This window comes from Paroedura picta, chromosome 2, assembly GCF_049243985.1.
Source record: "Paroedura picta isolate Pp20150507F chromosome 2, Ppicta_v3.0, whole genome shotgun sequence".
NCBI lineage: Eukaryota > Metazoa > Chordata > Lepidosauria > Squamata > Gekkonidae > Paroedura > Paroedura picta.
This window is the reverse complement of record NC_135370.1, coordinates 91,894,993-91,909,240: the sequence shown is the minus strand read 5'-3', so window position 1 is coordinate 91,909,240 and position 14,248 is coordinate 91,894,993. Positions and strand designations below refer to the sequence as shown.

Below are 14,248 nucleotides of genomic sequence, written 5' to 3'. Positions count from 1 at the left end.
CCAGTCCTGGGTAAGTCATGCAAATTAGGTTTTCAAACTTTCTGGTGGTTGCTGCCAGGCCTGGCTCTTACGTTTCCTCTTGAAGGCCAAAGCAGCCTCAGAAAGGATGATGTCTTTTACGAACAGAAAACAAGGCTTGAAGAATGGCAGTACTGGTGGAGGTGGTGGTGGTGGGGGTTTGGTGTAAAAAAATTATTCAAACAAGAAGATAGAGTATAGAAAAGAAAAAGACAGTACATGCTTCATTTTTAAAACTAGGAATATGAAGCTGATGTCACAATATGTCATATAATTTTCCAGTGTACCTATTGTTCCCCTCCAAATTTGTATTTTCATTGTTTACATATACCTCGTGTATATCAATTATTTCTTTCCATCTCGTTATATCAACCAATATAGTCTAAAATTGAGATTCCAATATGTAAGTTTTGCCTTTGATCCATATTCCATCAATATTTCTAACCACTCTGCAAGATCTGGTAAAGATTCTCTTTTCCATCTGGGTGCATTTAAGATCCTGACAGCTGGTAACATTTTAAAAGTTATAAATGTATATTTTAAAAGTTCAATATACATTTTGATACTATATTTAGTAACATGCATTTTGGATCCAGTGCAAGTCTAATTTTCAATATCTTGCATTTTATCGTGAATCATAATCCACTATTTCCCTGTTCTCTGATAAGCGCACTATGATAATATGATGCATTTATTTCATTACATTTCCAACATTTTCCATTATAACTCTTATTAATCTTTAGTGGGGTAACTCTATAAGATATTTTATATCAATTTTCTTTTAACATTTGACATTCAGTAAACTTTAGTTCATTGATCCATACTTATATTCTCTCCACTATTTTGAGCCCATTTTGTTATCCAATCTTTGACTTGCTCTTTCAGAATCATATTGCGAAAGCAATGTGTAAATTTTCCCCAACAGATGTTTTGTATCGCCCATTATCAGTTTTTCAAAAACAGTTTTTTTATCTCAGCTGAACTTCTCTCGTATTCTACTCTTTCATTTTTGAGGTTATTTGGTAATAACCAGAGTATATTCTTTCCTTTTTCCTTAATAGCTCGTCATTATTTTATTTTCTCTTGTTTGTCCATCATGTTCCTGCAGATTAGATTGTCTACTTTCATTCTTGAATTCAAATCATGATAAGCATTAATTAAAGGAAATCATTGGTGAAATTTATGGGCTTAATCTTGCTTTACATTTAAACCATATCCTTGCTTCTGGATCATTCTTAGCGATGCTTCAACCTGTAATTTATTTATTTATTTATTTATTTATTTATTTATTTATTTATTTATTTATTTATTTATTTATTTATTTATTTATTTATTTATTTATTTATTTACCGCCCTCCCCAAGGGCTCAGGGCAGTTTACAGAAAACAGGAAAAGACACAATTAACATATGGTAACAGAGTCGTAGAGGGGGATATCTTTAATATTCATCATCTCTAATTTAATATTACTTCCTTGAAGATCAGTTATTCAGTCTGTGATTCAAACTAATGCTGCTGCTTGTCTGTATAAATTAATATTTAGTATTTCAAGGACTTCCCGTTTTTTTATCCTCTTGTAACACCTTAAATTTTATTCTTGACTTTTTCCTATTTAATATAAATTTATTTATTGTCCTTTGCCATAATTTATTTTTTTCTTCGATATGGATTGGTAACACCTGAAATCATAGAATCATAGAATCATAGAGTTGGAAGGGGCCATACAGGCCATCTAGTCCAACCCCCTGCTCTACGCAGGATCAACCCTAAGCATCCTAAAGTATCCAAGAAAAGTGTGTATCCAACCTTTGCTTAAAGACTGCCAGTAAGGGGGAGCTCACGACCTCCTTAGGCAGCCTATTCCATTGCTGAACTACCCTTGACTGTGAAATTTTTTTTTCCTGATATCAAGCCTATATCGTTGTACTTGTAGTTTAAACCCATTACTGCGTGTCCTCTCCTCTGCAGCCAATGGAAACAGCATCCTGCCCTCCTCCAAGTGACAAACTTTCAAATACTTAAAGAGGGCTATCATGTTCCCCTCTCAACCTCCTTTTCTCCAGGCTGAACATTCCCAAGTCCCTCAACCTATCTTCATAGGGCTTGGTCCTTTGGCCCCAGATCATCTTCGTCGCTCTCCTCTGTACCCCGTCGCTCTCCTCTGTACTCCTCTGTAAATAAAAATGTTAATTTCATTAGTATATTCATTTCAAAGCCTAGTGACTTCCACTGCAGCAACTGAGATGGCGTTCCTTTCTTAAGCACTGGTACTACTGTTGTTTTGAAATTCTTAAGCCCTCTAATGCATTGCTTTTATTTTAGACTAGACATTAAACCCGCTGTATACAAAATACAGCAGCCGCTAGATAGCCCCCCCCCCCCCAAGGACAGGTGGCTTTGAAACCTCCCTCCCCGCCTGGCTCCTGCCGTAATCTGAGGCCTCGGGGCCGGGAAAAGGACAGGGGCGCCGCGTCCATGATGCGGCAGGGCTGTCCCTTTCCCGGGGGTGAAGCCACACCCCTGCTGCCTGCACCAGGCTGGCCTGGCCGGCTACCTGTCATTGTGCTGGGCAGTATGGTAATGGCGGCGTGGGGGGTGGATGGGTCAGGAGGTGCTTTGCGCCTCCTGACTCATCAGGCCAGGGCCAAGGGGCCAATTAGCTCCATGACCCCGGTCTGACAAGCAGAGGGCCCAATCGGCAGGTGCTTTGCCGATTGGGCCCTCCGCTTGTCATGCCGGGGGGAAGGGGTCAATGGGCGCCTTTCCCCATCCCAGACTGGGCCCACCCCAAGGGCCCTTACTGTTTTATTTATACCGCTCCCGCGGAGCAGTTAAAGATTTCAGGTTTTTATGCAAACCTGGGACTTTTCCCCAGGTTTTTAGAAAGATCTGTCTTGTCTATTCAGTCTCTGGATTTAAGTCTTCATAGATTTGGCCATTTTGAGATTTAGATATATTGATGTATGCATTCATACAATTAAAATACTTAAACAGGGTCATGGTTTTTAATTGTTTTGATGTTTAATTTAATTATGAATCTTTTTCTGTTTTAAAAAAAATCTATTAATGAATCTTATTCTGACCTTGCTTCATAATTAACTCCACCAAACCATCCTAAAATGCTTCCCTTTATGATATGCCTAGAACCAAGATGGAGCCTGTATCCAGTCAGTCAGCCTTGTGCTTGACCAGGACCCCAAGAGGCAAGTGACTTTGACCCATTTGGGAGATGTTTTGGTATATGACCAGTACAAAATTAATCTGCCTTATATTGATGGTAAGAAACAATAAATATTCAATTAAAATAATCCTTCCAAGAATGTTATTTTAAATTATGCATATTATCCTGTTTATACAATTGTTTCTTCTATTTACAATTCTATGTCATTGTTTGCTTCTTTTTTCTTTAATTATTTCATCACTTCATAATATCTCAGAAGTTGACTAGCTTGACAACACATCCATGTATTTTTTAGGGGTGTGTGAACTCCACAAAACAATTTTTTCCCCAGAAATGCTTTTTGAAAGTCTAAAAATAAACCACTTTAGTTAAATGTGATGAAAGCGAAAACCCTCTTATGTTACTGTTGTTGTCATTATGACTGTAATTGGAATAACCATCCTTCTGTCAGCAACCACCACCACCACCTTCTTGCTACCATCTACTTTTCTAGAAAGGCTTGCAGGAAAACGGAACACAGCTTCCAGGTCTTCCGTCTGAATCCCATTGTTTTTTGGCTGCCTCTTGCCTGGGTATGTTTGGGAAGATGGTTGATTGTGGAAGTTCTTAGCTTGAGAAAATTCAGAATCTTCTGGAATTGAACTTGTCCTTTAGAGATGTGAGTTGGGGAGGTGAAAATTTTACTATTTGTTGCAGTTGTAAAGTTTAAGTTCATTAGAATATTTCTGAGACACTATCTCATTTTTATGCTGTTTAAGAAAATCTTGATACATTATCTGGACTTTTGTTATTTTAATCTTTAGCTTTGCCATGATTTAAGAATGCTGCATGCATTCTTGCATTCTGCATGCAAACTAGTATAAAATGCAGCATGTGAATGAAGTAGTTATTTCATGCTGTTGTAGGTTTGGGGCTTGTTTAGAACAGTACTCCATTTTTTGTTTTTGTTTTGTTTTTTGCTTTGTTTTGAAAACATGATATGACCATTTTTAAAATGTGATCTTTTCAAAAGCAAAAAATGTAATATTGGCATGGCTACTTCTGTGAGGAAAAAAAGTTAACACCCAGAGCTAGGTTAGAATTCATAAAATTCTGAACTTCAGATTAAAATCTCACTGATGGAGGTATAAAGCCTAGGTCTGATTGTGGAGCAGATAAACAGATATGTAAAGGTTTCCCCAATCTTTTTTTGCCTGGGTAGAATGGTTAAAAAAACCAAACAAGCATAAATCAGACTGTACCAAGTTCCCTTTACTTTTTAAAAAAGAAATTGACAGGTTGAGAGGAGAAGGGGCAGATGGCAATCTTTGGAAGCAGTTTTCAACCCTCCTGCTGTGCGATGCACATTTCAACAGGAAAAAGAAAAGGGGAGAAATGGCTGGAGGAAATTGAGGATCCACAACAAAGGCTTGTCTATAGGTCTGACACTAAAGTGGAATCCCAAATGTTGATTGAACGGGTGTGGCCTTCGGATGGGGGGAAATCCAATGGAGTTCTGTTTGTGAATTTCCTTGGAATCCAAGAAAGGGGAAGAACCAAGTCAATAGGACTTTAAACAATATACAAGATCATGTATTTTCACACAATACTTTGATTAATCTGTATCTGAAGAAACATTGATACAAAATATATAATCAATAACAGTATTAAAATATTGATTAAATGGAGATTAAAAATTCTGAACTCTTAAGAATAAGTTAGGCTACTATTTTTTAATGTTTCTCTAATTTTTCTTTTCTAGATTCTTTTGAAATACGGAAACTTTCCTCAGTATTTTTGCAAATAAAATCATATATTGGATTACAAATATTATATGACTGGGAGGGCTTGAGACTTTATCTCCAAGCTGATGCAAGATGGAAAGATGATTCTGTGGGTCTATGTGGAACATTTAATGGGAACACTGAAGATGATTTTCTGTAAGTGTCATTAAAACTCTTTTTACAGACATACCTTGACTTATCCTGATTATCTAGAATGTTCTTTTCACCCAGTTCAGTAGAATGGTAGAATGGATCATTTTGGTGTATTAGAATAAATCATGTTGGAGAACTTGAATCCATAATAGTCACCTTGAATAAGAGGTGTACTATATTTAGTTGAAATGCCAAACTTTTAAAAATTCTTTCATTTCATGTTCCAATTAGCAGGCACCCTGATTTGTCCCCCCCCCAACTGTTAGCTTCTAGGTAATCTGCTGTGACATGTTTGCAAAACATTTTGTAAATAAAACCTATAATATATTATCTGAGTTTACCTTCATTTAACAGTGTGTTCTTCATCTGAAATGTCCTACTGTCTTTTGCTTGAATGTTTTTAGGGTTTTTTTTTTAATGTGAGAATATGGACTGTGTACTTGGAGTAGTCCATCAGTCACCTAAGCACTTAATCCTTGTCTTTCATGGTAGATTTTAAGTGGTCAGTAGAGGTTGGGTGATTTCTTTGGAAAAGTCTCAAAAATACAGTGACTTCTCCGCATCAACGTTTCTTGCACATTATGGATAAATCAACTATTGTATACATGAACATCAGTTGACAGCCAATATAGAAATCAAATAAATTACATAATAAGAAGCATAAAATGCAATTATGTCTGTTAAAACAAGAGCAGGAGCTTATTATGAGACTGAGCATGATTTATTAATACTGAAAATTAGAATAAAGGTGAAGAAACACATGAAAACATTCTTAGTGCCAAAATACAAAGTAAAATTCCTGAAGTGTTTAAAGGCCATATAAAGAAGAGGTTTGCATCACTAAGATGAAGTGAACGTGAACTAGAAGAATTATAGGTGGCAACCAGAGATACTTATCAAGGAAGACTGTGCAGAAACTATTGTTGTAGCCAAAAGTAATGAAAACCCAACTATAGGACTTCTGTCTTTGAAGAGTTGACGTTCAGGCGACTGCTTGAGGCATCCCGTCGTTGATTCCAAACATTTGGCAAAGTTGGGGGATAAATTTGGATAGCCATCCATCAGGAGGTAGAGTTGAGTGTCATCCACATATTGGTGCATGAAGTTGTTAAACAAAGTTGGGAGAGAATTGTACCTTGCACTACTCCACAAGGGAGATGGCATTAGTACAATTGCATGTTCCTTATTGCTACCCTCTGTCCATGACCCATAGAAAGGAGATCAGCCATTGGAAAGCTGTCTGTTGTGTCCTGGTGGTGGTGAAGAAGCAAGCTAAAAGCTCGTGATCAACAATGGTGAATGCTGACTTAAAATCAAGTAATGCAAACAGTGCTGACCCACCCTAGTCCAGCTGTTTCCAGCGATCATCAGTTAAGTGACCAGTGCCATTTTGACCCCATGGCCTGGTCAGAGTCATAGAATCGTGGAGTTGGAAGGAAGGGGGCATACAGGCCATCTATTCCAACCCCCTGCTCAATGCAGGATGAGCCTAAAGCATCAAGGATATGTCCAAATTCCTCACAGTTGACACCTAATTGACTATTATTTTGATACCCTCCTTCGAGGGAATGAACTACCCTAAATAATTATGTTGGTTGCGAGCTCGTGGATGTGATGGAAACAACATAATGCTTGTTTTACAGTCTTCACTTCCATCTCATAGGCTTTCATAAGTCTCCTATAAGATGTTCTCGAAGTTCTTCACAAGTTTTCCTCCAAACTCACTCAAGTAGTCTTTGCTCCGTTCTCATGTAGCTCCACTGTATACCAACGAGTCCACCGGATATTGGGGGAGAGAGGATGTTGGGGAGTGCTCATGGATGGCAGTCAACATTTGACTATGCAATTGTTGATCATATCAGCCAATGAGACACTGGGGACTATTGAATCCTGCAGATCCATAAGTCTTTGTGGGTGGGCTAAAATATGCCCTCCATCCAAATGGGGTGGGGGTGGCATACAGTGCCGAGCCTTCAGGGCATAGTGGTTCAACCATGATATAGCATTGGCCTCAGTCAGGTCCACTTCCAACCCGGCACTGAAGATCAAGTCCAGGGTGTGGTCTGCTTGATGGATGGGGCCAGCAGCAAACTGCAAGGACCCCAGTGTTGCCCTGGACAACACCAGGTTTCGGCCATTTCCAGAGGGTGGAAGATCCTCACGGACATAGAAATCTTCCAAAACGAACAGTCTAGGGCACTGCAGTGCCCAGATGGCCACCACCTCCAGCAGTCCTGACAGGGCATCTGGCCATGAGTTGGGAATCCAGTATGCCACCCAGATAGCCAAGCTCTTGGCTGTGTCCCTCCTGAGACAAACACATTCAAGACTTGGGACCATTGGGGCTGTGAGCACCCTGAGGGTATAAGCCTTCTGGAACAGAATCACTACCCTTCCCTGGCCTGAAGTCTGTGACTAATGATGGTTCCAAGAAATCAGGTGGGGCAAGCTCTTTTAAGGCAACAATTTCACTCTTCCCTCACCCAGATCTTGATTTTGTCTGATGAAGTGTGCATGCCCACGAAAACTCATGTCTTGAATAAATCTTTGTTGATTTTAAAGGTGCTATTGGACTCAATTTTTGTTGTACCAATGTTAAAGTTAATAAATGATAAAACAACAGTCCCAAAATGTAGTAAAAAGCCATCCCTAGCATGTGTTTAGCCTCGTTAGAACCAATCTATGTTCTTTTGTAAGTGAAAGGCTGCCATGCTATTAATTTGAATGGATCTAGATTGTACTTACTATTTTTCTAATGTCCTTTTGTAACAATATTGTTTTATTTTTTTAATGAAATAAAAAAGATCTCCAGTAGGAGTGCCAGAAAGTACACCTCAGCTTTTTGGAAATGCCTGGAAAACTTCATCAGCCTGTGGTTCTGAGCAAGATAATTCACCGGTGGATCCATGTGATGTTCACCTGCAAGCAGGTGAGTTCAAAGATGAAGGTATCTGTAAACATACTTTGAAAAATACTATTAAGTTGCAATATTACAGCATTATTCTAAAGAATAAGAGCCTCTTGTGGCGCAGAGTGGTAAGGCAGCCGTCTGAAAGCTTTGCCCATGAGGCTGGGAGTTCGATCCCAGCAGCCGGCTCAAGGTTGACTCAGCCTTCCATCCTTGAGGTCGGTAAAATAAGTACCCAGCTTGCTGGGGGGTAAATGGTAATGACTGGGGAAGGCACTGGCAAACCACCCCGTATTGAGTCTGCCATGAAAACACTGGAGGGCGTCACCCCAAGGGTCAGACATGACTCGGTGCTTGCACAGGGGATACCTTTACCTTTACCTTTATTCTAAAGAATGCATTGTTGCCATAGGCCAAGTTCTTATCTAGGACCAAGAGAGTATGATAGTTATTACAGTTAAACTAGTGATTTTTTAGGGAAATAGCGTAAACTATCCCCACTTATTTAAAAAGTTTTAATTAAAAGGCATCTAATTTTTAGTAAAGTGGGTATAGCAGTTTATAAAGGTAGCACTAATCTTAAACTGCAGAAAGCATTATGGGACAAGAATGGAAATCTACCAGTGTAAATGTATAATTAAAATTAAAAAATGTATTTCATGATTTATGAGATTACACATGTGGGATGGGATGATGAAAATGACATGGAAGAGGCCCCATTTTGCAAATTTATACTGGGCTTCGTACAAAAAAATGGTCTCCTGGATAGGAAAGATTTGGGATAGCTATTTTTAGGTACGATACGATACGATAACATTTATTGTATGTAGCCAAAGGCCAATACAAAACACAATTAAAACAATATGGCACAAATATAAATAAATAGAACAATATTTCTCCAATATTGTGTACCTAAAAATGTAAACATGGACAACTAAGTTACAATAAAAGGGATAAAATGGTGTATCAAGGTGGAGGCTCCTGTAAAAATGCATTAGCTCGAATCTTCCTGGCAGCCAGAGCAAAAAGTGCCACCCTATATGAGATATAGGGGTCGACATCTGATAACAGATAGGTGACTTTGTTAAAATCAGAAATAGGGTGAGAGTTTGGTAATAACTTGGCAAGGAATTTGCCCCTGGGTTCGGAGTACAGGGGACAAGCCAAAACATAGTGGGGCAGGTCCTCCACAGATGGATTTCCACATATGCACAGGTGTTGGGCTGTTGGTATTCGGAGATATCGCCCAGAGAGCATGGCTGATGGCATCATTTCAAACCGCAAAGATGTTAGGGCCATTCTAAGATTACGTGTTGTTATATTTACTAAATATGATGCTCTAGAATGGTCTTTTTAAATTGTTTTATACCATGGGGCTGCTTGTGATAGCTGTATTGAAGAGTGGTCAATCAGTGAGTCAGCTTTGAACACCCAATCACGTAAATCAGAAATATTGGCTGATGTATGCAGTAAGTCATCTGGTATGGTATAGCGTGAAAGAATGGAGCTAAAATAATCAGACCGAGTCCTGTCTTTGCTCAATAAGAGCTTAAAACTTTGATGGCTTAAAGAATCTAATTTGGTTGTGATGTCTTTCTTCCAAGATTTCAGAATAGCTAAGTGGGCACGGGCTTTGAGTGAGGGATTTTTTAGGTAGACTTTTACTAAAACATGTTTTTTCTGTTACTTTAACAGCCTCTTATTCAACAGAAGCTTGCAGCATAATTACGAAAGAACTCTTTGCCTCATGCTTTTCCTATCTGAGCCCTCTCCCATATTTTGAACAGTGTAGAAGAGATACCTGCAAATGTGGCCAGATCTGTATGTGTTCTGCTCTAGCTCATTATGCTCATCAGTGCTATAGATTTGGAGTAGTCATAGATTTTCGGAGTAATGTCCCAGAATGTGGTAAGTTGTTTTTCAGTCCATGTTTAATTTGACATCTTGCACAAATTTCAAATCAGATTTCAAATGAAATGTGAGTTTGAAATAACTCTCTGAATTGAATTCTTTTTTTGATATATTAAGCAGAAATGTTGTTTTTTGTACTTTGGTTGAATTTTTTTAACCAAATCTGAAATTCTGTTGCTGCTTCTTCAGCTGACCCTTTAAAAGTTCTTCCCCCTTTAACTCATTAATACCATAATATGGATGTATTGGTTTGAATACTTAAGTTCTACTACAGACTTTTTCAACCAGGGTTTCATGAAACCCTGGGGTTTCTTGATGGCCTCGGGATTTCCTGAATGAGTGGATGTCATGGCTCCTCCAGGCCAGCACTATGGGAGTTCATTAATTTTAATATATTTTTTAAATCTGTTAAATGTTTATTAGGTGATATGACCACATATGATCATGTTGACCCGCCCCCTCTTCAAAAATGGCCAATGATGGACCTAGAGGGGGTGGGAAGGGATGGTGTCTGGTCGGGCATGTATACAGCTATGCTTCCCAACCATATTCTGCATGGTTATATCACTTCTGGGATTTTTTGTAGCCTGAAGAATGTTTAAGGGGTTTCTCAACAATAAACAAGTTGAGAAAGGCTGTACTACTTTGCAAGTATGAAAATGAAGTATAAGGGTGTCGGTGGGAGCAGAATTTGTACACACTGAGTGCTATAAATAAGTTAAACTTTTGTTTGTGTCTGTGTAGTAGGAAACATACATTCCTTGTACATTGCTGGCTGTAAAATGTGTGATTTATTTTTAGCCAGCTAAGTTGTGGCTGGATTGTTCATGTTTAGTGAATTTTATCACAGTGTGTGGGATGAAATACCGGGCAGACCTTTGGGAACGGATTGTTTTTGATGCTTTAGCTTTGTAATGTGAGAAGTCTGTTTCATTTGCTAGCTCTTTCATGTGAAGATACAAAGGAGTACAGTACCTGTGTATCTACCTGTGGCAGAACTTGCCAAGCAATCTCCATGCCAGAGACGTGCAGTGGTGATTGTGCTGAAGGTTGCACCTGCCCTCCTGGAATGTATTTGAACAGCAAAACTGACAGATGTGTACAACAGTAGGTATATTTACAGTGCAGACATTGTCATTTTATCTGACTGAGGCTGAAAATTGAATGTATCTTTCCTATAGCACCACAGACTTTCTATTTTCGGTACTTTTGCCACATCCACCCATAAATATAAGACAGTGCTATTCCAGTGAACTGTCAAGGTCCTCCCAGACCTTGAGATGCTTTTCCTTTCAGTTGACTGAATCACTGATTAGGCAGCAGTGCTGGGGGAATTAGCACCTATTCTGATTCTGTGTACAAGCGTTCCTGCTCGTTCCACGTATACCACAAATTCCAGCTGGATGTGCTGGTTGTGACACTTGTGTTACAGGCTGGCATGGGCTCACAGCAGTTTAAAAGAACCATAAGGTTTATCTACTAAGGCAGGTTCTGCTGAAAATAAGTGTAGTACAGCTGGAATAGTTACAGTTCTCTTAGAGCTGTTCTCACTTAACAGTTCTGATAGAATTTTCTCAGCTCACCTACTTCACAGGGTATCTGTTGTAGGGAGAGGAAGAGTACTGAATTTTTAAGGAGATATTTTTTAAAGGATATTAGTAAGGAATGGTAGTTACATAAAAAGTCGAGCTCCAGACAATATATAGAATTAGATTCTCTAAGAATATGGAACTCACATTCAGAAATGGTGGCTAAGAACCACCATTCTGTAAATGAAAACTATGGCATAAAGTTAAGTAAATAACATCTACTATGCCATAATAAAGGTCAGAAAGATTTCAAGATGTTTGCACATAAAGCCCTATCTTGGACCAAAATAATATGCTCAGGGTGCATTCTGCTGTATATAGCCAAAAGTGAATGTTTTATAGAAAGTAGATTGATTTGTATTGTAGGTGTTAGGGAAAGAAGAGAAGATAATGCAATCCCATTTAGGAATGATTAAGCAGCCCTGTAACTCTGTGAGAGAGGGTGGGAGAAGAGCAGGGAGGAGAAGGAAAGGGAGTGAAATTATTTTGCCAGAATGTTTGACACAAAGTTGTTATGTGTGCAATACAGTAAATGGTGGGGAAAAAAACTGGATTGCAACATATATTAAAAGAGGCACAACCAGTCAGTCTTCATTGAGTCCATAAGGTGCCAAAGTTCTAAGAGTGTAGATCCAGAATGGTTAACTGCCTGGGGAGTAGATTGGCAGGAATGGGGACTTGTTTTGCCACCCACAAGTGTAGCTCCTTATCAGTATGACTGAAGGTCACAAAGTGCTGCATGAGAGCATATATAGCTTCTCTGTTCTCAGATATGAGTTTTAACAGGTTTGTAGAAAAACCCACATAAAGGAATTTACATAGATGTTATGAATTTCCTCCAGCCCAAGCTGTATTCTGGAAATTTGTGTGTGTGTATGTGGGAGCTTAAAAATCTTAAAGGACGATGCAGTAAAAGTGCTACACTCAATATGCCAGCAAATTTGGAAAACTCAGCAATGGCCACAGGATTGGAAAAGGTCAGTTTACATTCCAATCCCAAAGAAGGGCAATGCCAAAGAATGTTCAAACTACCGCACCATTGCACTCATTTCTCATGCTAGCAAAGTTATGCTCAAAATCCTACAAGCTAGGCTCCAGCAATATGTGGACCGAGAACTTCCAGAAGTACAGGCAGGATTTCGAAGAGGTAGAGGAACTAGAGATCAAATTGCCAACATACGCTGGATCATGGAAAAAGCTAGGGAGTTCCAGAAGAACGTCTACTTCTGCTTCATTGACTATGCTAAAGCCTTTGATTGTGTGGAGCACAACAAATTGTGGCAAGTTCTTAAAGAGATGGGAATACCAGAGCATCTTATTTGTCTCTTGAGAAATTTATATGCAGGTCAAGAAGCAACAGTGAGAACTGAACATGGAATCACGGATTGGTTCAAAATTGAGAAAGGAGTTCGGCAAGGCTGTATACTGTCGCCTTGCCTATTTAACTTGTATGCGGAGCACATCATGAGAAAGGCGGGATTAGAGGAGTCACAAATTGGGATCAAGATTGCAGGGAGAAATATCAACAACCTCAGATATGCAGATGATACCACTCTAATGGCAGAAAGTGAAGAGGAACTAAAGAGCCTGTTGATGCGGGTGAAGGAGGAGAGTGCAAAAGTTGGCTTGAAACTCAACATCAAGAAAACAAAGATCATGGCAGCCGGCCCTCTCAATTCCTGGCAAATAGATGGGGAAGAAATGGAGATAGTGACAGATTTTATTTTCCTCGGCTCCAAGATCACTGCAGATGGGGACTGCAGCAAAGAAATTAAAAGACGCTTGCTCCTAGGGAGGAAAGCTATGGCAAATCTAGACAGCATCCTAAAAAGCAGAGACATCACCCTACCAACAAAAGTGCGTTTAGTCAAGGCTATGGTATTCCCAGTTGCAATGTATGGCTGCGAAAGTTGGACCATAAGGAAGGCCGAGCGTCAAAGAATTGAGGCTTTTGAACTCTGGTGCTGGAGAAGACTCTTGCGAGTCCCTTGGACTGCAAGGCGAACAAACCGGTCAGTCCTAGAGGAGATAAGGCCGGACTGCTCCTTAGAAGGCCAGATCCTGAAGATGAAACTCAAATACTTTGGCCACCTCATGAGAAGGAAGGACTCCCTGGAGAAGAGCCTAATGCTGGGAGTGATCGAGGGCAAAAGAAGAAGGGGACGACAGAGAATGAGGTGGATGGATGGAGTCACTGAAGCAGTAGGTGCAAACTTAAAAGGACTCCAGGGAATGGTAGAGGACAGGAAGGCCTGGAGGATCATTGTCCATGGGGTCGCGATGGGTCGGACACGACTTCGCACATAACAACAACATGTGGGAGCAGGGAGGATCATTTCACAATGAAATTGGAGTCACTGTGGGTAGGCAGATAGTTATGAGTTCCTGCATTGTGCAGGGGGTTGATGACCCTGATTCTATAATATAACCAATCCCTTTTGAATCAGTTGATGAAAGAGTTGATGTAAAAGGTCTTGTCATTGGATGAGTTGTGGAATGTGTGTCTCTTAACAGAAAAGGCACATACTACACAATGCCTACAAGGGAAATTCCTATGAGGGATCCCTCTGCCATCTGCTGTAGTTTTGTCAGTTCTAGGTTCATTAATTCTGCTCCTAACATGTCCTGAAGGTTTCTAGACTGTTCGTAAGCAAAGAAAGGAGGAGTGTTGCATATGGCAATATTAGATACTGGAAATGCTAATGTTTCTGATCAAATTATATGTT

General features: G+C 39.5%; 1 protein-coding gene across 2 annotated transcripts in view; it reads left to right on the top strand.

Moving 5' to 3' along the window:
• Positions 1 to 14,248, top strand: part of OTOG (otogelin) — a 180,046-nt gene that overhangs the window by 37,263 nt on the left and 128,535 nt on the right. For both annotated transcript variants that reach the window (XM_077321603.1, XM_077321602.1), the window contains exons 16-20: positions 3,162 to 3,294; positions 4,940 to 5,117; positions 7,919 to 8,043; positions 9,718 to 9,930; positions 10,875 to 11,040. In XM_077321603.1, coding sequence (XP_077177718.1) covers positions 3,162 to 3,294; positions 4,940 to 5,117; positions 7,919 to 8,043; positions 9,718 to 9,930; positions 10,875 to 11,040 — 815 coding nt within the window. The remainder of the gene's footprint in view (positions 1 to 3,161; positions 3,295 to 4,939; positions 5,118 to 7,918; positions 8,044 to 9,717; positions 9,931 to 10,874; positions 11,041 to 14,248) is intronic.